This window comes from Sitophilus oryzae, unplaced genomic scaffold (assembly GCF_002938485.1).
Source record: "Sitophilus oryzae breed Bouriz unplaced genomic scaffold, Soryzae_2.0 scaffold_810_pilon_pilon, whole genome shotgun sequence".
Classification (NCBI taxonomy): Eukaryota; Metazoa; Arthropoda; class Insecta; order Coleoptera; family Curculionidae; genus Sitophilus; species Sitophilus oryzae.
The window spans coordinates 6,803,717-6,827,013 of NW_022147429.1; the positions used below are offsets into that span (position 1 = coordinate 6,803,717).

Consider the following 23,297-nt stretch of genomic DNA (forward strand, 5'->3'; position numbering starts at 1 on the left):
ATTTCTAGATATTATGCATAAAAGACTGAAAAATATATTTCATAATTATTTATTTATTTTTAATTCTAAATAAAAATACTGATTAAATCCCTCTAGTTTTTAAAAATTAAATAAACCTGCCTTTCATCATTTTCTATTAAAATCTAACAATTTTCTTTCAGTGTGAAATGCTGTTCAAGGCGCACGGATGTCAAACGTGACGTCACGCAATTAGTTCCCATTTGACCAATGCTATTCAAAGCTCTTTGTCGCTTCTGTATGGTGTATATTCTGTGCCTATGACAGATATCTCAAATTTGTACCGACGACTCTCGGTATCTCTACCGTGAGGTTGACAAGGGCACGGTAGAGATACCGATTTTCGTCGGTACAAATTTGCGATATCTGCCATAGGACCGATCGGTAACTATGGCAACAACAATTAACACATTTTTACTATATACAAATACGTATCGAGAGCTGTCGTAACTTACCGATACCGACGATTTTACAGAATAGCGCCCCTGGTATGGTAAAAGATGCCCAAATCGTATTTTTGATCATATCTCAATTTTTTTTCAAATGGAACGAGGGTGGCTCATTAGCATATTCCGAAAAATATTTTTTTTACGAATAATTTGATACCACGCACTTGGTACTTCGAGTCAAATTGTCATGAACCGCATGTTACAATTTCAAACAAACCATATGCGAAAATGTCAAAAGTTGACATGTGATATGTCATTCTATTCAGAGTGTCATTTTCTACCGAATAAAGTAAAAAAATACCGAGGGTGCGATTTAAAAATCAAAAGTTGCAGAAATTGCAAAACAATTGAATAATATGTCAATCAATCCTAATTTATGTCATATACTATAACATACCAAATCTCGTTGTTATATCTGAAAAAATAAAAAAGATAGGGGTGAGCCACTTTTGAGACGCACCCGGTATATTTATCCATTGCGTATCTGAGGGACAAAATTTTACGACCTACATTGACAATGCTTCGAAATAAACTAAATCGGGCGATCAAGCGAATCGCTCGCCGCTTACTACTTGCCATTCAAAAATTGCCGCTTACTACTTGCCGCTTACAAATTACCGAAAGGTGCCCTGCGCACGCAACTTACTGCTTGGCGCTTGGCCTTCGAGCACTTACAACATGCGACGGACAAAAAACCGTATTTTTAAATACGAGCGATATTTCGCTCAAGTGATCACTCGGTTATTGCAATCGCTTGATACTCGAGTACTCGGTTATTGAAATTAATCGGTTTTTCCCATCACTACTCTTAATGCCCTGCATACCCGCCTAAATATTCGCATATTTTAGCTAACAGGTGGGATTTTTATCTCCATTAACAGTCTGTTTATATAAACTATCATAGGCTGTGTGCATTTCAGTTCATTTTAAAAATTCCGACCGCAGCGCTCGAACGGCAGAAATTCATCCGTGTATAAAGTATTTCACGTAGTATCATTACCGTTTATGCCGATCGCATTGAAATAATATTAAAATCGTGGATATGTCATAATATTTAAGTATTTTGTGGTGGTATACTTTTCTTAATCATCTAGCGATTAAATGTTTTATGAATATTTTCTAAAATTATAATTATGTACATTTAAAAAAAATATTTATAGCCTTAATAACCCCAGTTTTGACCCCACTAGCAAAACAGGTGCGTAAAACTATGCTCACTACCTTAGTTGCACTCATCTAAAAAGTTTTTTTAGCTTGAATAATAAATTATAATACAAGTTAGACCTTCCGAAAATATCAAAATATTTACTTTTTATTTTTAGAATTTTCACATATAGGTACTTCCTAACACTTTTAGAATAATTATATAATACATTTTTCGTATACTCGTTATTTAAACCCGTGTATTTGTATAGCCGGTTGTTTACAATATTCTCCGATTGTGGCAGCACCAGTGGAGAATGCACCAAGCTTGTACTGGTGCTCGAGGTGCCTGCATGTGTGCAAGAAGGCACGGCAGGTAATTCCCGGGTACCCAAAAGTTAGCTAAATCAACTGGCTTGGAATAAATAGGCTGTGATGTAGGTATACATACATTATTATGTCCTTACGGGACATTTATAACATACATATTATGTGTTTCACGAGATTGGACGGGGAACGGATAATGAAAAGTACGGATATCCAGATTTATTATACTGATTTATTAAAATAAACAAGTCGTCCTTGTTTTTATTTTTTTATTAAATGGCTTCTTTACAAATTCTTACATTTATAACATAATACTAAAATATACCCTAACTTCCTTTGGAGTACTTCTTCCAAAACTTCTTAACTTCATCATGGGCATTTTTATTTACCACTAAAGTTCGTTTTTCTTTGTTACACCAAATCAAGACGCCGTTGGATTGGGCGTATTCTTTCAGTACGTTGAAATCAGCCTGTAAGCATAAATTTAATACCGTATGATCGAAAAAAAATGGCGAAAATAAGATGCTTCTTAGACCCAGACAAAGCCCCTAGAGGGCATTCCCCCCAGCACCTCACCAGGAGCTTCCCCACCAAAGACAAGGTCTCGCATCCTAGAGGGAGGACAGAAGACAGTTGCGACATTATTACTATTATTACAATCACATCAAAATTTACCGAAGTCAAAATAGGCGATATAATTTAGGAATAATGATTTAAATGGTGGATTTAGATAATGTTTATATGATTTAGGGATAATCTTAGACCATAAATACAATATGATCCTGAGGGAAAATATACAGGACAATTATATAGGTACTTATAATATAATAATAATAGCTCCCGTATATAGCGTTTGACACCTTGGGAGTAGCAAGGTACAACTTGCCATACTAGAGTCGTTCGGTATACAAGGAAGGTAATGTGGCTAGCACTACGCTTCAACCGCCTATTATTACCTCAGGATTGTGAATCCCAGTACAAATTTAAGGCTGAGTCGACCTAGGTACCCAAACTATTTTTAATTTTAATAAAAATAGTCGGCTGATGAAATGCTGGGTGTGGGATTCGAACCCACTACCTTGAGATTGGTAGACGAGAGCCTGTACCTCTACGCCACCGGGCACCTTATATAGGTACTTCTACTTCCTAAATAAAATGAGAAAGAGAGAGATGCATTAAAGGCGCATCGACTGTGTAGTCTTTTAGCGTCATTTAGATAAAATACAATATCAACTTTTTTTAAATATTAAGCCAAGGGAATTGAATTGAAAATATTCATTGATTGTACCAGAACACTGTGATATTGACGAGTAAAATTGTTTAGGCGTTAGGCCTCTAGTTTTTTATTTGTGTTTCTTGTTGTCCTTTGATTTTTTTGATACTTTTAAATATGTATTTTTATACATATACATATTTATTATATATTCTATATACATGTTAATTTTAAGTAGTTGTGATTATATTTATTATTTTTTGGCCTTTACATGTAGTTACCTTATAGGTGTTTATGAAGTGTAAGTAAATAAAGGTAAATAAAATAACAGAAAAAAAGAATACTGAATAAGAAAAAAAATCAAAAAACTGAGTTGAAATGAATTATTCATATTGTAAAAGCATATACAGGGTGTTTCAAAAAACATGTGCCATCTCTCGCGGGGAGATTCCTCACGTTAAATTAAGATTTATTTTTCATATCAACATAGGTCCGATTCTGCTTTGTTTCGTAGCTACAGGGTGTTAAAGTCTTAATATCTTTTCGATTTATTATAATTTTCTTCCAAGTACTTTTAGCGTTTCAATTGAAATTTTGAGGGTAAAAGTTACTATAAACGCGACATATTTTAAAGCTAAAAAGTGTCGACTTATTCACCAGGGACGTGCATATGGGTAATCACTGAAAAGTACTCATTGATTCCTCATCAAAAAATATGAAAAAAAGTTCCTATAAACATTGGTATAGAAATGCATACTTACAGGATGTTAGAACTTTTTAAAATTACGTTTTTTGTAATTATCTTAAATAGCATCATTTTTTTATTTGAAATTGCTGATAGAAATAATAACATAATATAAAGGCTTATAGTAATATAATAATAAATTAGGTAAAATATATAATTTATAAATTTTATTTTTATTTTAATTTAATTAATTCTAATTTTAGAGTTTATCCCATCAAGCAGGCCGAATTCGACAAAAAATGATAACTTTTAATTGGCATTAAACGGCCTAACGGCCTACACAATTTTGATATCAAATGAAAAAAGTCAGTGGCGCACATGTTTTTTTTTGAAAAATATTCCAGTGATAACTCATACGCACGTCCCTGGAAAATATGTCGCATTTATAGTAACTTTTACCCTCAAAATTTCATTCAAAACCCTAAAAGTACTTGGAAGAAAATTATAATAAATCGAAAAAATATTAAGCTTTTAACACACTGTAGCTGCGAAACAAAGTAGAATCGGACCTATGTTGGTATGAAAAATAAATCTTATTTTTACGTGAGGAATCTCCCCACGAGAGATGGCACATTTGTTTTTTGAAACACCCTGTATATTTAAGTCTCTCTAAGTTTTTTGTACAACTTTTTACCTGAGATAGGAACTGGCTATAAAGCACTCCTTCATGGTAAGTTAGCCTATTTCTTTCGAGTTCCCACAATTTTATTTGATCAACCACGGTAGGCGGTAATGTTTGCTTTTGATCAGCAGCCAGCATCTGGGGATGGGCGTGCTGTTTGAGATAGCCAATTATTTGGTCTGCGGTTATTCCTCCACGAAGAGCCTGCCTTATGGAGTCGCGAGTTATAATACCAACAACTAAGTTAGGAAACCTGAAATAATAATTTTTTTGTTTCCATCTTGTGATTTTTTTTTTTAATTTATAAATAACTTATTAAACGTATAGGAAGATTTTGTTAGGAATAGTGAATACAATAATACCTATACATAAGTTCTGTAAATAATGCAATAAGGGCCACTTGAAGATTAGAATCGGTGTAAGCATAAACCCTGTAATTTGTTTCAACTATAATATACCCTTTAGGACTATCTTCCTCTAAAAGCGGTGCATTCTTATTTTGGCTATTAGTTATATTTAAGGCTAATCTAGTAGGATAAAAACGACCAGCTTTCCTCTAAAATTAAGTAAAATTAGTAAAAACATACAATAATTCATTACTCGGTTACCTTTCTTTGGTAGACTAAACCAAATTCTCTTAAATGCTGCAAAAATATTAAAAGACCAGCGCTCATACCTTCTGTGCTATAATCCTAATGAAATAAGAGAATCTAATCTTTTATAACAATCTTAATATAATTATCGACTTACCTTTCCTAAGGTGCTAAAACTTAGTTGAAATAAAAATGTTAAACATTCAACTAAATCCAAACCTCTTTGTTCAACAGTATCCAAATACTGAAGAAGAAAGTGCCACACTTGAGCTTGTCTATCTAACAACAAAAATTGAAAACCTTGTCTTGTAATAACTGGACTTCCATCTTCTTCATCTCTAGAAATATAATTTGTTTACTATACAGTATTATTTAGACATATTATTTTACTGATATAATTACCTTTTCATAAGTTTAGCATGAAGTAATATTCTTACTGCATCTGCCGAAATACCTTCCTGTTGCTGTGAACCAACCATATAGTGAAGTACACATTCCCACCTTTCAGAGGAATATGTATCTAAGAAACTTACATCTCTGGCGTTTTTATCAGGTTCTAAAGCAGATGACATACTCCACTGTTTACCACTAAAATCATATATGATAAATAATAATCACAGCTGCAACAAGTCAGTTTAAAAAAAAAAATCTTACATCTTAAGTCATTTCTAAAATCAGAATGATTTAAATTTTAAGTCAATCTCAACATAAATTTCAAATGATTTAAGTTTTAAGTCTTTGATTAAATCATTTTATTTCAAGTCAAGTAATTTTTGTAAAGACTTAAATCATGATTATCTGCAAGTTGTCAGTAAAATGACTTAAATCCAATAATTACCCTCAAGTCAAGACAACCAGAATTCAATTTAAGTACCTATTTTTTAAATGTTAATAGTAATTTTCTTCTATTGCCGATTTTCTTATTAATTTATTGTAGGTACAAATAAGAATAAAATCAAGTAAAATAAAACGTTTAACCCATAAACAAAATATAGGCATCAAGAGAAAAACACAACTTATATATTAAATTTTGTGATACTTTGCATTTTGTGGTACTTGCTGCTAAAATTTTATCATAAAAATATATGAAAAATTATTTCTTAAAAGACTTAAATCTTTTCTAAATTAATCAAATCTTATAAAAGATTTAAGTCTTTTTAAAATTCGGAATAAAGCTTTAAGTCAGGCTTTCGAAATATGACTTAAAATCAAATGAACGGTAGATTTTTTATGAGCTTGCGGCTCAGATGATAACATTCATCAGTCTAGTCTTATCTCCGTAGAACAAAGAAGGGTTGAAAAAACATGATTTTTTTTATTTTTAAACAATGTGTTTCTAGTTTCTAAAGATCCCTATATACTTCAGATATTTTACTAGGTTTTAACTGTGCCGTTAAAACCGCGCGGTTAGAAACCTCCATACACTGCCTCATTTTGGTAATTTCCATAAGTTTTTCATATTTTTTTCATACAGAAAAATCTATTTACATACCAAACATGTAACAGAGTTTTAAATATATTTTAAGTGTTCTAAATAAATGTTTAAAACATATATAAAACAAGTATGTAATAGTGTTTTTAATATAAAACACTTGTTTTGTAAAAAAGAATTTAAAACAACAACCCTGGAACAAAGGAACATTTTTTTTATATAATTCAAATACCTAATGCCTATATTAAGAATTATGAGGTTTTGGTATAGTTTTTCCTTGAGTTTTTCTAAAGTCAATTGGAGTAGATTGAGACTCTTAATTTTGGCACTGTATTTGTCGGCATAGCCTGGACAAAGGAATTAAGTCCCAGTACTTCCAATTGACTTTGGAAATACTGAGCACCAAGCTCAATAACTTATATATTGAAAGACAAGTAATAATTTTAAATCTAGAGAAACTTGATGTTGCTTACCCGCCTAAAAGGGCAATTTTAAGATTCCTCTTAAACGTAGGTGATAAAATCCATCCTATCAAACCTCCTGGAAGTGAACCTTCCATCCATACATTTAATTCCGTTAATACTTTAGTAACATAGTTATGTTCCCTAGAAATCACGTTGTTCATCAATAACAGTTCTTTGTTTTATGTTATTAACTAATCACAACTATACCCAGAATAATTGGTAAAATGAGATTTAAACATCAGTGTAGTCATTTAAATGAGGTTTTTTACACCCATTATAAAAATATTTACCTAGCAAATGACTGGGATCCCCACGATGCTACTACAGCTTGCGGAACTGGCTGTTCTACAAAAAGTATCCGTATCACATACTGTCTGGCCAATTCTGGTAATTCCCTAAAATAAATAATTTTAAAATAAAAAAATTATAGTACAGAAATTACTCGAATACCTGTAAACAGCTAGACATATCGCCGGATGATTATATAGCCTTTCTAAGGTATTTGGGGGCCTAGTTTTTAAATAATCATATAAATTCTTACATTCCAAATTACTTTGGGTTATAAATGTTGAATTATCTAGCTTAGAAGTTCCTATTCCATTATCTGCCATTTAAATTAATCCTATAGGTAAAAAAGTCGATTTTTTAAACTTTATGCGAAGTTTAACTAACATTTATAGGTTAAAGATGAAAAGTATATGCGGCTTAAGAGTATTGTTTCAATACTAAACTAAAAGCTATGAATTTTGGTTAAATTTTATTATTTTCATCTGTTCTAAAATAATATTTTCAATTCCGAAATTGTATACTTATTACTTTTTTAAACAAATTTTTAATTTATTTTATTATTGTTGGTCAAAATTTGTGTCAAATTAATGACACATGACATGAGATACCATAGAATAATTTTAGGTATATGAAAATATTAACTAGATTCTGTGGACATTAAAATTTTATATCATATATAAATGATATATGTAAACAATACTACCAATGGAGAAAATTAAAAAATTCATTTTACCATAGATAATATTTAATCCCATATTTTATATCATATATAAATGATATATGTATACAATTGTGCCAACGCAGAAAATTAGTTCATTTTACCATAGATTTTATCCAATTTTTCCATAGAGAAGAGTCTCTATTTTCCACACTTATGTTGGCGAAATTGGAAATTTTTACATTTATGTTATATTGATTTTTAGTTAACTTAATAAAGATAAACAAAAGACAAACAATAGTGTCTGACAAAATAACACAAAGGAAAAATCTTGTTCCATTTTCTTTTTCAAAAAATAAGATTTTATCTAAAAATATGTACTGCTTGATCAAGCTGCTTTGATTTGAAATTTGATGACGTCTATAACTTGATTTGACATTAGATCTGTGTCACTGACGTTCTTTACTTTTTAATAATCACACGTCAGGCAGTTATTTTTTAAAACATGGCAAATGTTATAAATTCTATTTTTCTTCAAGTAAACGAGAACGTAACAGAAAATGCAAGTAATAAAACGACTAAAACACCAAGTACTCCAGAAGGAATGGCTGTGGCTTATGGAAGTTTAGTTATTATGGCTTTATTACCCATATTTTTTGGTTCTTACCGTTCTGTTATTTACCATAAGGAAAAGGTAAAAAGCATAACACATTTTAATTACTAATCAAATAGTTTTCTATTCAATGAAACTTTAGATTTACTAAGTTAGACGTATTATTGGTATTACCGACGTATTTTTTATATAGTCCCTTCATTTTTTTTAACCCTATGCCAATACTATACATATTTTATATACCTTACATTTTTTGTTACAGAAACCCGAAAAAATGACAAAAAAGGATGCTGCTATTTTTCCTATAATGGCATCCTGCGCGCTTTTTGCATTATATATTGTTTTCAAGCTATTTTCAAAGGAATATATTAATTTATTATTAACAGGGTATTTCTTCTTCCTTGGAGTATTAGCACTTACTCATTTATTAAGGTAAGATATGTTCACATTTATCCTTGTTTTTTTTTTAATTACAATGAAAATTATATTGGTATATAATCTACTTCCTTATACTTCATAAAACTATAGTTTTTTGAATGTCTAATTATTTTTATCAGAATTTTAGAAAGCATGCCTGTAATTGTTATTTATTGATCTAATTATGTTTCAGTCCTGTTATAGGAAAACTTGTCCCTGCAGCTATTCCAAATATTCCATTCCATGTAATGTTTAAACAAGGGGAAGGTGATGCAGCCCAATTTCTTATTGACTATAGATTCACCACTTATGATGTTGTTTCCCTTGCTGCCTGTTCTTTAGTAGGAGCTTGGTATTTGTTGCAAAAACATTGGGTAGCTAACAATTTGTTTGGACTAGCATTTGCAGTAAATGCTGTTGAATTATTACACTTGAATAATGTAGTAACTGGATGCATTTTACTATGTGGATTATTTTTTTATGACATATTCTGGGTGTTTGGAACTGATGTTATGGTTACTGTGGCAAAGAGCTTTGAGGCACCTATTAAGCGTAAGTATTTACCGAATCGAAAATTTGTTTTTGTTTATTAAAATCTTACTCCAAAATAAGTCATAACAGAATAATTTAATTGCAGTTGTATTTCCCCAAGACCTTTTAACTAATGGTTTAGCAGCAAACAATTTTGCTATGTTAGGATTGGGAGACATTGTAATTCCTGGAATATTCATTGCTCTTTTATTAAGATTTGATCACAGTTTAAAAAGGAAGACAAAGACATATTTCCATGCTACTGTGGTAGCATATTTTCTGGGACTAATGGCAACCATCTGTGTAATGCATGTCTTTAAGCATGCTCAACCAGCACTTCTTTATTTAGTTCCAGCTTGTCTGGGGACCCCTCTTTTATTAGCTTTAGTCAAAGGAGATCTCAAAACTATGTTTAAGTAAGTGTATGGTCCTTTAAAGTATTTATTTAATTTTAATTATATACACCTTTGAAGATATGAAGATTCTCATGAAGAAAAAGATGAAAAACAAAAAGAAAACAAGGAAACCAAACAGCAAGGCGCAGGGAAGAAAGAAAAAGTTAAATAGTTGTAAAATACAGCTTTATTTCTATGTACTGGAATTCTATGGTTAAATAACTTAATTTAATTAAATTAACTTCCATTATAATGATAACCTGTTTTCTTAGTCAAATAAAATTTCTTCTCTTAGTCGGCTGTGACAAATATCAAATTATTGAACTGTTCAAAATATTTTATGGTCAGATCAAGCTTTATATAATGATATATAACAACTCTTATGGGAAATTGCATAAGAATTTGTAATTATTAGTTTGAAGTTAAGATCATAAAACTTTTTGATCATGACACTGATAATATCAAATTATAATATTGGTCACTTATAAATATGATTTGATTATTATTTATATGAATGTTTATATGTTGTAAAAGTTACTTTGAGAAGGTCAAATTTATTAGTTTATATTCAAAAATAATTATATATAGCTGTATTTTAAAAAGAAACTCTATATATTTAAAATGCTAACTATGGAATAAAAAAACGTTAGAATTCCATGATAGTTACATTCTAAAGTACTGAAATTATTTACTTAATTCTTCCAAATTGTGAAAAATAAGAAATTATGTGTTGAACTTTTTTTATTGTTAAGAGAAATTTTCCATTTATATAATTATTTATATGCAATTTGTTTTTTATTTTTATTAAAATTTTCTTTAAATAAAATATTTATAATAGTTTTATTTGCCCATGCTTAACTAAAACTCATTTTACATGATTATTAATGTTTATTTAAATATTACAAAAATTATATTAAAACAATATATTAATTTTCAAATGATTTTGGAGTAATATCAGGCAAGTCTCTGACACCATTCTTATCTATTACTTGTATTTTGAAATTGGGTAGGTTTACTATTAATCTTCTCTGAATCTCTTGTACACATTTTTTTATTAAGTCATACCCTTGATCAGGAGTCATGGTTTTCTGATAGTTTCTATCCAAGATGGAGAGTGAAAAATAGCCACCATAACCATGAGCTGCATAGTCTACTTTTGCTATTGAAGCAAGGTAATCCATGTAGTAAAGCTGAGGACCGTCCTTATCATCAAATCCCGCCAAAAGTAAATTAACATTATAGGGAGACTAAAAGTGGTGTTAGTTAATTTAATAATTATTATAAGAAAACAATTGAAGAGTAATATTCCTAAAAGATCCCAGTGCCAAAATTAAATTTGTGAATGAAGAAAGGTAAATATGTAAACTTAACAATGTCAAATAAAGGCAAAAAAACTGAAAATTGATGAGTAATAAATAAGTAACTTAGATATGAATCTATTGTGTTGCAGCTTTATCACAATAGATTCATATCTAAGCTAATTTTACAGAACAGAAGTGAAATCAATAATTTTTATAATACATTCAAGACTAAACTAAGATAGTGCTAGAAACAAAGTGAAAAACATGCACGCAGTTACAACTGTTCTTGGCACTTAGAGCCTGCTTCATAAAAAGATTTTAAAAAATGATAGTCATTTATTAATAAACAAATATATTTCCACATCATAGAAACTTTTCTGAATTATTCTATAGAAAAAAACAATTTGGGAGAATTTGGCACTTAACCCTTTAAGAATACCACACTTAGATTGTATTTACCCTGGAACGCAATGTATCAGCTAAATTTCGACGAGTAAACCAGGCAGCTTCACTAGGACTAAGCTCATAAGTATTTCTCATCTTATAAAGTTGAATGTTTTTAGATATATATTCAGCAAATTGTGTTGTGTCGCCAGACTCACCAGCAACAGCCAAAACCAATTTGTTTGACAATTTATATAGTTTGTTTTCATCTAAATACAGTGAAGAGTTTTATTTACCCATATAATTGTTAAATATAAAATTATACTTCTTACCTGACTTCATTACCATTATACTATGAGCCGCAGTTCTATCAGCAGCTATTATAACAAAATCGTTAAACTTTATTCCCAGTAAGCACTCCATACTTTTAAAATAGCTTTCTCTCAAGAAACTTATGCCAAATAAAAAATAATATCGACTAACAAAGAATGCAGGCACAAAACGGCCACAAACCAGTCACAAATCACAAATTTGCTTGGTAATTTTTATATTTGAGGTTACGTTTTGTTTATGTTGCAGCGTCACTGCCTGACTCATGCCTGAATCTTTCAGATCACTAGGGATATTTCGTTATTTCGTTTTAAGATGGTTTTAAGTTTTAAGCAGTTTTAGGTCAAGTTTTTATTACTCTGTAGCGTAAAAATTAATACCCCTAGGTTGGTGTTGGTGTCTCTGTAAAATGTTCATAGACTCAAGTCACGACGTACGTGCTGGCGTCAACGTTCTCTGTCTATTTTACTCAGGGTGCAGCCACACTATCCTAAAAACGGCGTATCGGCGTAACGGCGTAATGACCTTGAATCGATTTCCAGTAATTCTATTGGCTGAAATTTTTGACAGATGAATTTGACAGATAAAATTTCTGACAGATGAATGTTTCAGCCAATAGAATTACTGGAAATCTATTCTCTTTCGTGTTTTGATTTTTGTCAAAACCAGCTGTTTGAATTTGTCAACCTGTGTTGTCAACTGAGATTTCTTTGAATGTTGCGTAGTTCTCAAAACTTTCGTATTTCATTGCCATTTGTAGAAATATAACAACATAAAGTAAAATTCCGTAATACCAAGGGAATGTGTAACGCGTAAAAAAGGTAAAGTTTTATTGTTTAAACATATTAATTACTGTAAAAGGATAAGTTTTGTATGTATAATGTAAATAAATGTTTAATAAATTTTAAAATATGAAGAGCAATAAAGCTTGTTTGGTTTATTTAATATAATTTCTGCTTTAATATATTTTTACTGCTTTTTAATAATAACAGTATTTACATAAAGTTTCAACTGACATATTTATGTGACTTTAAGATGACCTTTTTATATTTTCCTGTTTCTACAGATATGGATAATCATGGAGAATGTTCTAAGCCAAAAAAATCTAAGTCTTGTGCAGAACATATTATTTATAAAACGGAATGGGAACATTTACCATCTGTAATATTGCATCAAATTTTTGATTTACTAAATCAAGAGGATAGAAAAAATGCATCTAGCGTTTGTCAGCATTGGAGAAACACACTTTTTCATCCCAAGTGAGTGGGTTTCTTAATTTTTTCTAGTGTTATTCGTAATTTTAATAATCCCTTTTATATTAAAGATGGTGGCCATCAATGAAATTTAAAATAGAGCATGATAATATTAAAAAGGCAAAATTTTATACATTTACATTTGGACAAATTGTATCAGAAGCCACTGTATCCTGGAATTCTCTCTCGGACACCTGTATACAAGAATTCATTTTATTATTGAAGTTATTTAATAAAAGTAACCATCTCAAAAGCCTTATATTAGAACCTACACATTGCCGTATAGATCCTCAAAAAATAAATAACCAGGAGTAAGTGTTGCACAAATTATGTATTTTAGAGAACTTTTGAGAATGTTTGAATTTTTAGGAACCAACGTATTATTCATGAAATATTAGATTTAATAATTCCTATATTGCCCAAGTTAAACAAGTTTAGTTTAGGATGTGTGGAGGATCTTGCTTATTACACCGATTATATACTAAGGAGTCTAAATCCTGTAAAAGTTAATATATTAGGTCTAGCGTCTATTAAAGATGACCCATTGAAATATGAGGAAAGTTATTTTGATCCCCAATTGATATTACCTTTTAAGGCGCTTCAAGCAAGTATTTTTTAGTCTTAAATATTTAAGTTTTTTGGTTACAATTGATAACTGAAATAATTTAAAAATATTTTTTAGATCTTAAGTATAGATTATGATTACCTCTCTGATGCTTTGTTGTCTATGCTTGAGGGTGCTGATAAATTACAAAGGCTAGTAGTTCATTTGCACAAAATTCGTCAAGATCATGAAGGTACAACAAATAGGGCGTGGATAAATTTCAAAAAAGTTCACCCTCAGTGTCTATTACGTTTATCTCTTATTCATGCATACGATGCTGTTGAAAATTTACATTTGGAAGTTTTAAGGGAGGAAATGCCGTTAAGTCATATTAAGGCATTTTTTTGCGAGAATGTTAGAATAATTTAAAAAACTTAGGTAATTTGTTAATTATTTGTTTTTAGGTTAATATGGAAGTTCTCCATAGCCTTTCGACGTTTTATGCAAATACTTTGCAAAGTGTGGTGTGGATTGATTCCTTGAGTAAAAGTCAGTACAGTTGGAAGTTTTCTAATGAAGCCGAGAGTCCAGACCCATTTGTTTTAATGTCATGGCTGTGTAGTAATTTTGAAGAATTGGTTTTATATGGATATAAGTATTCTGAGGAAAACTTAATCGCTATTGGAAGACTTCGTGGACCCAAAATGAAACGGCTGGAAATTCCAGCCTCTGATATTTTATTTAGCCGAGCAAGAGATAACACAATTGTACAATTGACCAAGGTAAGTAGTTTAGTTATATAAATGCTTAATATCTTTACTTTAATGCTAATACATGCTATTTAAAAAAAAATCATACACAAAATTCTATATAATATACCGGGTGCGTCTCGAAAGTGGCTCCCCCTATAATTTTTTTTATTTTTTCAGATAAAAACGAGATTGGGTATGTTAGTATATGACCTAAATGAGGATCGAATGACGTATTCAATTATTTTGGTCACTTCCTGTTTCGCTGGAAATGACTATAACTTTTGATTTTTAAATGGCATCCTCGGTATTATTATTTCTACTTTATTCAATAGAAAATGACACTCTGAGTAAAATGACATATCGTATGTCAACTTTTGCATTTTCGCTTAAAAAAAATCGTATTTTAAATTTCAATCTAGAGTGCCATGGCTGAATAATGCTCCATAAATAAACCAAATGCGAAAGAGTCAAAAGTTGACATACAATATGTCATTCTATTCAGAAATATACCAAGGGTGATATTTAAAAATCATAAGTTGTAGTCATTTCCGGCGAAACAGGAAGTGACTAAAAACAATTGAATACTTCAATCAATCTTAATTTATGTCATATACTGACATACCAAAAATCTCGTTTTTTTTATCTGAAAAAATAAAACAGTTATAGGGGTTGAGCCACTTTCGAGACACACCCGGTATATTGAAAGTAAAGTTAAAGTAATTCAAATTCGATTGAAATATTTTATATCATTATCACCTATCCTAATATTTTTTTTGTATAGGATATTTCAAAAAATCTGCAAAGATCTTGGAATCCCCTGTATAATAATGAACTTCATCCTGTCATTCATAATCCTGTTGCCGGAGATTCGGATGAGTTTTTACTGCCATTGGTATTGAAAGACTTATATTAAGCAGAACAAATTTAAAACAAAGTAGGTTCCACTACCAATATACCAAAAGTCCTATTTTATATTTACATCGTTGAATCTATACATTGAGATTACTTTTAAATATCATTATGTTCCTTATATTTTCACAAATAAACAATACCTGTGTAAAATTTTAAGAAATAATTGTGGTTTTAATTTATCAGCATGATTTTATGGGTTGTGCCATTTTTATAACATGAAGTTTATGAGTTTGTTTTTTTCTTAAAGTTTTACATAGATATAATTGAATGGAAATTTAGTTAATGAAGTATACAAAAGGAAAATGAAAAAGAAACTAGATTTCCAGAATTATCCGAGTATTTAAAAATAAATGACAATTTTAAATATGTAGTAGTAAGAACTGAACCATCTGTGATCAAAGCTTTGAAACATGCGATCAAAAGCAACGATTGTTAATTAAAATTATAATTGTTTGTTGCCAATTTGATACTTACCAGTACCTGTAAGAATTAAGCAGTGACTTCTGAAGTTTAATTCAATCCAACTCAGCAGCAAAATCTGTTCGTGATAAGCTGCATCTTATTAGGTATGAAAGTTCACATAAAATGATAAATATCAATCCAATAGTTCTAATGCACTGAGTGGGTTTACCAAATGTGATTTAAACTATTATTAAAAAATAAGGTCCCCCAAAACATTACAGCTAAATTATGTATAAAAGATATGCATTTATAATTTTTATTTCTTTTATTTTTATTTTTATACTTTTTTAATTAGTATATTATTGAACAAAGAGGAGTTGAATGTTGATCTAAGTCTAGTCATCCACAGTTGATAAATCACTTAGTGCATGTGTGTAAATATGCTAGAAAATAACCTGAGATTTTTTGTAAATCCGTTGAAGATTGAATATTTCAGCTCTTTGTTGTATGATTAAATGATTACAAGTTGTGTTGTAAACTACTAGAAATTTATTTTATAAATTTTTCTCTGTTGCGAAACATCTATTTTGTTATATATATTATATGTATTTTATGGAAGAATTCATTTTCAGTATTTTATTCAAATCATAATTATTTTTAAGAAATCTTATTCTGTTATGAAAGTTATTAATAATGAAATATCCCCAGAGGAATACTAACTTCATAAGCTTAACTACACTCCAATAAGGGGTTGAATGTGTATGTTTTTTTGTCTTTTTTGTGTTCATTTTATTAATGCAATTAAGTTGCTGGTTTTGTAGTGTTATATACAGGATTATCAACTTAAATTTGTGAACTATTAAGTAACTTGCTTGCTAAAATTACAAAGTTGGTTGAATTTGATGCTTTAAACCCTATCCAAATTTAAAATTTTGCATGTTAGTTAAAGCGACAGCTGGATTGTCGTCAGTTTTCTAGACGGTCGGACTTATTCAGTTAAGTAAAACGCCCGTTTGACTGAATAGCTAAAGGTGCGTATTCTCTATACGGTAGTAGTATTTTAGTTCGGTTCTAGTATGGACGGGACAGGAATTTAGAACCGACCTAACCAATTCATTTGCTAACGCCTTTGATGTACCGAATCCAAACGGATGGTCGAGCTAAGGAACAAACGAACGACCATATGTGTTCGGTTCCCAGTTCAAATATACTGAATTTCATTCAGTCATTTGTTCATTCATTGGTTCAGATAGTGAATACGCACCTTAAGACATAATAAGATAAAACGTTATGTCAATATGGCACTTTAGGGCTCCTCACTGCAACCGGTGGCAGCGTGGCTTTGCTGCATGCTAGACAATTACAATAGCATCTTCTGATATCACAACGCTTATTATTTTAAAAAAACATAAAAAATTACAGGAAAACACTAACTTTTTTCTTTATTAACAAGAAAGTTGCTAATAATGCACACTACTCTTTGATAATCCTGTTTAATTATCGTTTATATGACTGTATTTGCGTTTTTATCAAAATACATTTGAGATAACCAGCCACTTAATAATAAACTATTTAACTATTTAGCATCTGTCAACAGCTAGTTTGCTGGTTGTCAACAACTACAATATAAAATACTAAGGTTGACATTTGCGCACCAGTACATTTGTGTCGAATATATTATCAGAAAAGACACAATTCTATGTCTGTAATAAAAGATAAAAGCATATATTGCGTTGTAATATAGAAACATCGTTCCTAACATTTTAAAGCTGCGTAAATAAAAATGTGGCGTTCTCACAAATTAACCATTCCAATGTAATATAGGGAAAATGAGAGCAAATATTATCTTTTATAATACAGGGTATTTTGTTGGAACTGTTCTAATAATTGTTTAATAATTTTAAGTGCAAACATTATTTAATGATCAGTATTTGTCACGTTATTTTAATTATTTTTAATTTTTCAAAATTTCTATTTGTTATATAATAGTAAATCGAATCTCAAGTATTAAGAACTTTTTGTTTCATATTGTTAATTCAACCTGTAATATTTTGTTTTTGTTTTAACAGGACACTAAACATACATTATACTAGCTTTAAAGCATGCAACTGTGATAAAGTAACAGTGTCCTGATATGAAATATAATGTGCAATGTATGGATGAAAATAAAAACAGGCGACTGCATTTTAACATATTTGCTCTCACGCGGCTAATGCTTAATAAGAATGTGTTAAAATCTAGTAGTACCTGAAAGCAAAGTGATAACTAATAACATACTCTATATAGCAACTAAAGGATATCAGATTACAAGCAACATTGTAAAAAGAAACAATATAAAATGTGATTGAGCTGATGCTAAAAGCGCATTTCATTAAATTATTTTTTAAATATCTCCTTTCCAAACAACCATATCTCTGTCCAACAAGCTTGGGCAGATTTTGACATATGACATCCAAATTGCAAAAAATACAATTTACCCAAAGATTGTCTCACTGTGAAAATTACAAGTACATTTTCTTGGCATTCGCTGACAGTCGTGATCAGTCGACTATAATTATATGGCATACACATACAGTCTTCTTCGCAGTCATTGGCAGTCGCTTGCCAGTAAAATTATATTTTGGTAGTACTTGTACATTTTTTACTCAAGTGAGACACCCCTCGAATTTACCTTAAGTGACACCTGTCATTTTAATTCAGTGGTCAATATTTTCGCAGACTCGATTGACAGACTTCACATAGGATATGTAAATATAGCCTGTTTAAGTATATTAGCTATGTTTGACATTGAATTTTATGTATATACCTATCCATGCTTGGCTGTTTGGATCAGAACTGTGTTTAATGTCTATTACAGCAATACTCTTTTTGCGTGAAAAAAATGGCTTTGTACCTACAAATAAACCGTACAAACCAATATTTATTATTAATGTTCACGATAAAGCAATACCAAACACGGGACTAGTGGGACCAACACGTTAAAATTGTTTAGTTATTCCATTGCGAAAAAAATAATTTAACGAAATCGTGCTTTTAAACCAAGATCATATTAATCTCAATTATCTGTGATGTTTAACGGACACATTGTAAACAGCGTACATATGTTAAAGAACGCTCAATTGTTGCAATGCTGGTCTTTGATGAGATGTGTAGCTATTAAAAGCGGGTGTATTAAAATTACGGCGAATATGTATCTACCAATGAATCTGAGTTAAAATTGGAGTAATTCTGTAGCAAATCAATAGGGGAAATGTCTAGTAACAAGCCTAGGATGCACCTGGCCAATGTTATCATTCGTTCGCGTTTCAACCATTCGCGGCATGCCACGAATGTATGAATACACCTGAGAAAGATTTCCTCGAGAATGCGAACGAATGGTAACATTCGTCAGGTATATCCTCGGCTTAATGCAGAGAGTCAGAGTTGAAAACTGATGTAGTAAAATAATAAAAAATATTTTATTCGGTATATGTATATTATTACTTTATATTGTAAAATATGTCTACCTCTGAGGCGGATTCATCTCTCCAAAAAAGTCCTATGGGTATTTCGCCACTGTAAGAAAATCTACAAAATAAAATAGTTATTTTTTGTAAACACTGCTGACTGCTGCGTTAATCCAAGGGAGACTAATTGCCAGCAAATTTCCGACGACGGAAAGAGATGCCAGGTGCCTCTCAAAAGTGGCTCACCCCTATAACTTTTTTATTTCCTCATATAAGAAACGAGATTTGGTATGTTAGTATAGGGCATAAATTAGGATTGATCGACGTATTCATTTGTTTTTGGCCACTTTCTGTTTCACTGGAAATGACTACAACTTTTGATTTTTAAATGGCATCTTTGGTATATTTCTACTTTATTCGATAGAAAATGATACTCTGAATAGAATATCATATCATATGTCAACTTTTGACATTTTCGCTTAAAAACATACCGTATTTTAAATTTCAATCTCGAGCACCATGGCTGTGTTAAAAACACTAATTTTTAATCAAGGAGCCATGGATTTAACCGTCTAGTGTTTTTCGTGTCTTGTCCTGGCCGGTTAAAAAATGCCCAAATCGTATTTTTAATCATATCTCAATTTTTTCAAATGGAACGAGGGTGGCTCATTAGCATATTTGGAAAAAGCATTTTTTTTAAGAATAATTTGATACCCTTGGTATACACACATACCAAGTTCGCTCTAGGGTATTTCAAGCCAAATTTTCGTTATGAACCGCCTGTAACAATTTGAAATAAACCATATACGAAAATGTTAAAAGTTGACATATGATATGTCATTCTATTCAGAGTGTCATTTTCTATCGAATAAAGTAAAAAAATACTGAGGGTGCCTTTTAAAAAGCAAGAGTTGTAGTCATTTCCGGTGAAACCGGAAGTGACCGAAAACAATTGAATATGTCAATCAATCCTAATTTATGTCATATACTAACATACCAAATGTCGTTGTTTTATCTGAAAAAAAATAAAAAAGTTATAGGGGTGAGACATTTTTGAGACGCACCCGGTATACTTTTCGAAACGTTAAGCAATTTTTTGTCCATTTGGCAAATTTGTTTATTGTTGACAATTATAATAGTCTCCGCTGGATTAACGCAGCAGCTTTGGCAGCAGTGTTTACAAAAAATAACTATTTTGTTTGGTAGATTCTCTTACAGTGGCGAAATACCCATAGGATTTTTTTGGAGTTACTTTATATTGGGTAAGCAAATTAAATTAAAACTTAAAACAGTTGGATCGTAGACAATTAAAATTTTTATACAAGCAAACTATTCACGAGATACATTTAGTTTTAGCTTTAAAATATGACTATTGTGTGCATCTGTACACTGTATTAGTAATTTCATCTAGTCTTATTTATAGTCACAGTTTTACGGTCTTCCTTGTTTGCTAGCAATTGTAAATCTACCTATGTTAAACGTAGGTGCTGCATTATTTACTTAGATATTTACTATATTTTCGACATTTCTATAGTTTGATAACACCGGGGTAGTACCCAATAAAATATTGTTTTAAAACGTAATTTTAGGGGTAAAATGAAAGAAAGGTTTGATGACAATAATGGTAGTTTGTTGAATGGCAGAACGGCATGATACAAGTGCGATAGTTTTTTTTTATTTTTAAGTTATTTTGAGTTGATGTTGCCTATAGGGTAGAATATTTATTTTACAAAAATTGGTATAAACTATCTCACATTTTTTTTTTATAGGCAACTTGTTTTTATAATATAAGAGTTGTTTAATCTATTCAGCAATTCTACAAGAACAACTCTTATTTATATATCTTAAGGCGCATTCTCACGCTTCGTGTACTGGCCAAACATTTGTAATTGGTATACAGGGTATACACGGTGCGTCGGGCATCTATACAGAATTTCTAAGTTATTTATTATAGGAGCTACGCCGTACTCTCGCCAGACCCTGTAGGCCAATAAAAAATACTTGCCAAGTACACGAATCGTCAGAATCCGCCTTTATATCGTTTAAACGGAAAAAACGGCGTCCAGTTGGCTTAAAAATGACGACCAATGCCATTCCCCATATATTTTATATATAAAATGACAACTGTCTTCATTTCGCAGCCATCGCTGAGGTCGTTTTTTTGGTCATAATGTTTTATTTTATGATTTAAATGTTTATTTTTTTTTATTCAAAAATGTTAAGTTTGCATTTTTTAGATACATACATAAATAAATATAATACTAACGTATTTGTCACTTATTAAATGCTATCGAAAAAACGGCGGTAGAGTTGGCGTGGAAATGAATATTGCTGTCAGTTTGAAACAGACAAAAAATATACAATTATATGATAAATGTCAACGATTGTTACTTTCAAGCCAACCTGACGCTGTTTTTATACGTTACTCTTCTCTTAATTTTGTTCTCTAGAAAAATATTTGTTAATGGTTTTTTTATTAGTGGGTTAGGGGCGTACATTTGTACTGTCGTGCGTTTGGCAAATATTTAGATTCCATTGGCAAATATTTAGATTCTTAAAAAGTAACTTAAAATCTTTTTGTTAATTTTAGAAGTAGATATTAGACATTGAGATTGTTGCACAATACGGCTATCATTAAAAAAATGATTACTCAAAATAGGTATTACATATTGACTTAAAATTCTATTACTCAACTAAAAATTGTATGATTCTTTAGTAATTCTGCCTTAATAACAAGAACTGTTTATTTTATTTCTAACACTTTTTATATTTTATAGATTAATATTGTTATTTGTGAATTCACATAATTATTTTGTAGGTACACGTTATTATTTTGAAAAACAAAATTTGTTTCTATTTTGTAAATTTTGAAATTGTGTTTAGGTTTATTTAAAAATAAAAAAAAAATGGATTTAAAAATTAGTTAATATTTAGCATATATCTATTAATTATTTTATAGTTTTCTTACTACCAGTATGAATATATTTTTAAATTTTTTGTTTTAACATACCGGCATGCATCTGTAAGTGTAGCCTTTATTAAATATATACATTTTATCAATAGTATACTTGTACTGAACTAAGTCTACAATACCAATTTTTGTGTTGATATAAATATTGTATTCATTTAAAAGACATTGCTATTAATATAAAAGCATAGTTACTAGCAGTAGATCAGATTGTTTAAAAATAACGACGATATGTATCTTTTAAGATGTATCTAGCTATTTGTTTAAAATTTAGTGTTTACTGATCTAATTAGTTGTATTGTTTAAAAAAAATGATATAGAAAATAATGTATAGAATGTTCAGCCATCGTTCACCGTCACGTCATATATTCTCGACCTCTTTCAATCACTTGATTCATTAGTATTTTAATAAAACACGCTGTTAGATGTATCAACATTTTTATTTTTAATAAGAGTAACTTTAACTCTACGTATATGTTTCGGCTTGTTAGGCCTTTTTCAAGAGTTTTTTAAAAACTAATCCAAAAACAGGTATATGTAGAGTTAAAGTTACTCTTATTAAAAATAAAAAAAAATTGATACATCTAAAAGCGTGTATTAAAATACTAATATTTAAACGATGTTTCACAAGGAACCAACCACAGCTTCAGTACTATTCACTTGATTCACTTAATAACCAGATGAAAGATATTGGTATACATGTTTCTTTCAGTAATTTTCATTTGATTTGGGTTTATAATTTTATTGACGGACCGACGGACATCGACCAAATATCAATGTCAAAATTAAAAAATATAAACATAAATATGAACTGATAACTGATCTCAGATACCCTAAAGAGTACAAACATAGCGGAGCATCTCGATGCGATGCTCGCCGTAAGTGCGCGTAGGATGCATCGCGGCGAGCATCGCATCGAGATGCCCCACTATGTAGGTACCCTAAAACTCATATTTGACAAATAATGATTACGTAACGGTGAATGGTGGCTGAACATTCTCTACATATTTCATGTTTTAAGAAAAATTTTGATTTTTTGACATTCTAAAGATTTCCAATAACACAAGATATATATCACTGTTTTCGAATTGGTATAT

At 30.4% G+C, this 23,297-nt stretch overlaps 4 protein-coding genes across 5 annotated transcripts; 2 read left to right on the forward strand and 2 right to left on the reverse strand.

Annotated features, from left to right (window-relative positions):
• Positions 1–2,149: 2,149 nt before the first annotated feature.
• On the reverse strand, positions 2,150–7,903 carry LOC115889141 (general transcription factor IIH subunit 4). Its single transcript, XM_030909088.1, has 9 exons — positions 7,457–7,903; positions 7,297–7,401; positions 7,016–7,147; positions 5,513–5,698; positions 5,268–5,448; positions 5,126–5,209; positions 4,880–5,073; positions 4,530–4,770; positions 2,150–2,407 (listed from the first exon to the last, which is right to left on the reverse strand). The coding sequence occupies exons 1-9, from the start codon at positions 7,615–7,617 to the stop codon at positions 2,264–2,266; spliced, it is 1,428 nt and encodes a 475-aa protein (XP_030764948.1). The 5' UTR covers positions 7,618–7,903; the 3' UTR covers positions 2,150–2,263.
• A 476-nt stretch (positions 7,904–8,379) lies between these two features.
• Positions 8,380–10,734, forward strand: LOC115889142 (minor histocompatibility antigen H13). Its single transcript, XM_030909089.1, has 5 exons — positions 8,380–8,646; positions 8,828–8,997; positions 9,176–9,534; positions 9,620–9,929; positions 9,987–10,734. The coding sequence occupies exons 1-5, from the start codon at positions 8,458–8,460 to the stop codon at positions 10,078–10,080; spliced, it is 1,122 nt and encodes a 373-aa protein (XP_030764949.1). The 5' UTR covers positions 8,380–8,457; the 3' UTR covers positions 10,081–10,734.
• Positions 10,735–10,776: 42 nt separating this feature from the next.
• LOC115889143 (proteasome subunit beta type-2-like) lies at positions 10,777–12,245 on the reverse strand. The gene is made up of 3 exons (XM_030909090.1): positions 11,926–12,245; positions 11,669–11,862; positions 10,777–11,155 (listed from the first exon to the last, which is right to left on the reverse strand). Exons 1-3 carry the CDS (start codon positions 12,014–12,016, stop codon positions 10,835–10,837), a joined length of 606 nt encoding a protein of 201 aa, XP_030764950.1. The 5' UTR covers positions 12,017–12,245; the 3' UTR covers positions 10,777–10,834.
• Positions 12,246–12,615: 370 nt separating this feature from the next.
• Positions 12,616–16,407, forward strand: LOC115889145 (F-box only protein 33). Of its 2 annotated transcripts, XM_030909091.1 has the most exons (7): positions 12,616–12,744; positions 12,990–13,182; positions 13,248–13,487; positions 13,546–13,780; positions 13,859–14,134; positions 14,185–14,502; positions 15,254–16,407. In XM_030909091.1, exons 2-7 carry the CDS (start codon positions 12,992–12,994, stop codon positions 15,383–15,385), a joined length of 1,392 nt encoding a protein of 463 aa, XP_030764951.1. In that variant the 5' UTR covers positions 12,616–12,744; positions 12,990–12,991; the 3' UTR covers positions 15,386–16,407. The 2 variants fall into 2 exon arrangements, with proteins under 2 accessions (XP_030764951.1, XP_030764952.1); XM_030909092.1 differs by lacking the exon at positions 12,616–12,744 and having other exon boundaries at positions 13,000–13,186.
• The last annotated feature ends 6,890 nt before the right edge of the window (positions 16,408–23,297 follow it).

Coding starts and splice junctions, on each gene's coding strand:
- LOC115889141 (XM_030909088.1), bottom strand. CDS start 7,617: ATGGCAGATAATGGAATAGGAACTTCTAAGCTAGATAATTCAACATTT. Junction 5,699..7,015: donor AAAATTGCCCTTTTAGGCGG/GTAAGCAACATC, acceptor ATATGATTTTAG/TGGTAAACAGTGGAGTATGT. Junction 5,449..5,512: donor CATGCTAAACTTATGAAAAG/GTAATTATATCA, acceptor TTATATTTCTAG/AGATGAAGAAGATGGAAGTC.
- LOC115889142 (XM_030909089.1), top strand. CDS start 8,458: ATGGCAAATGTTATAAATTCTATTTTTCTTCAAGTAAACGAGAACGTA. Junction 9,535..9,619: donor CTTTGAGGCACCTATTAAGC/GTAAGTATTTAC, acceptor ATTTAATTGCAG/TTGTATTTCCCCAAGACCTT. Junction 9,930..9,986: donor GATCTCAAAACTATGTTTAA/GTAAGTGTATGG, acceptor ACACCTTTGAAG/ATATGAAGATTCTCATGAAG.
- LOC115889143 (XM_030909090.1), bottom strand. CDS start 12,016: ATGGAGTGCTTACTGGGAATAAAGTTTAACGATTTTGTTATAATAGCT. Junction 11,863..11,925: donor TATAATGGTAATGAAGTCAG/GTAAGAAGTATA, acceptor CACTGTATTTAG/ATGAAAACAAACTATATAAA. Junction 11,156..11,668: donor CTGATACATTGCGTTCCAGG/GTAAATACAATC, acceptor CACCACTTTTAG/TCTCCCTATAATGTTAATTT.
- LOC115889145 (XM_030909091.1), top strand. CDS start 12,992: ATGGATAATCATGGAGAATGTTCTAAGCCAAAAAAATCTAAGTCTTGT. Junction 14,135..14,184: donor AGGCATTTTTTTGCGAGAAT/GTTAGAATAATT, acceptor ATTTGTTTTTAG/GTTAATATGGAAGTTCTCCA. Junction 14,503..15,253: donor CAATTGTACAATTGACCAAG/GTAAGTAGTTTA, acceptor TTTTTTGTATAG/GATATTTCAAAAAATCTGCA.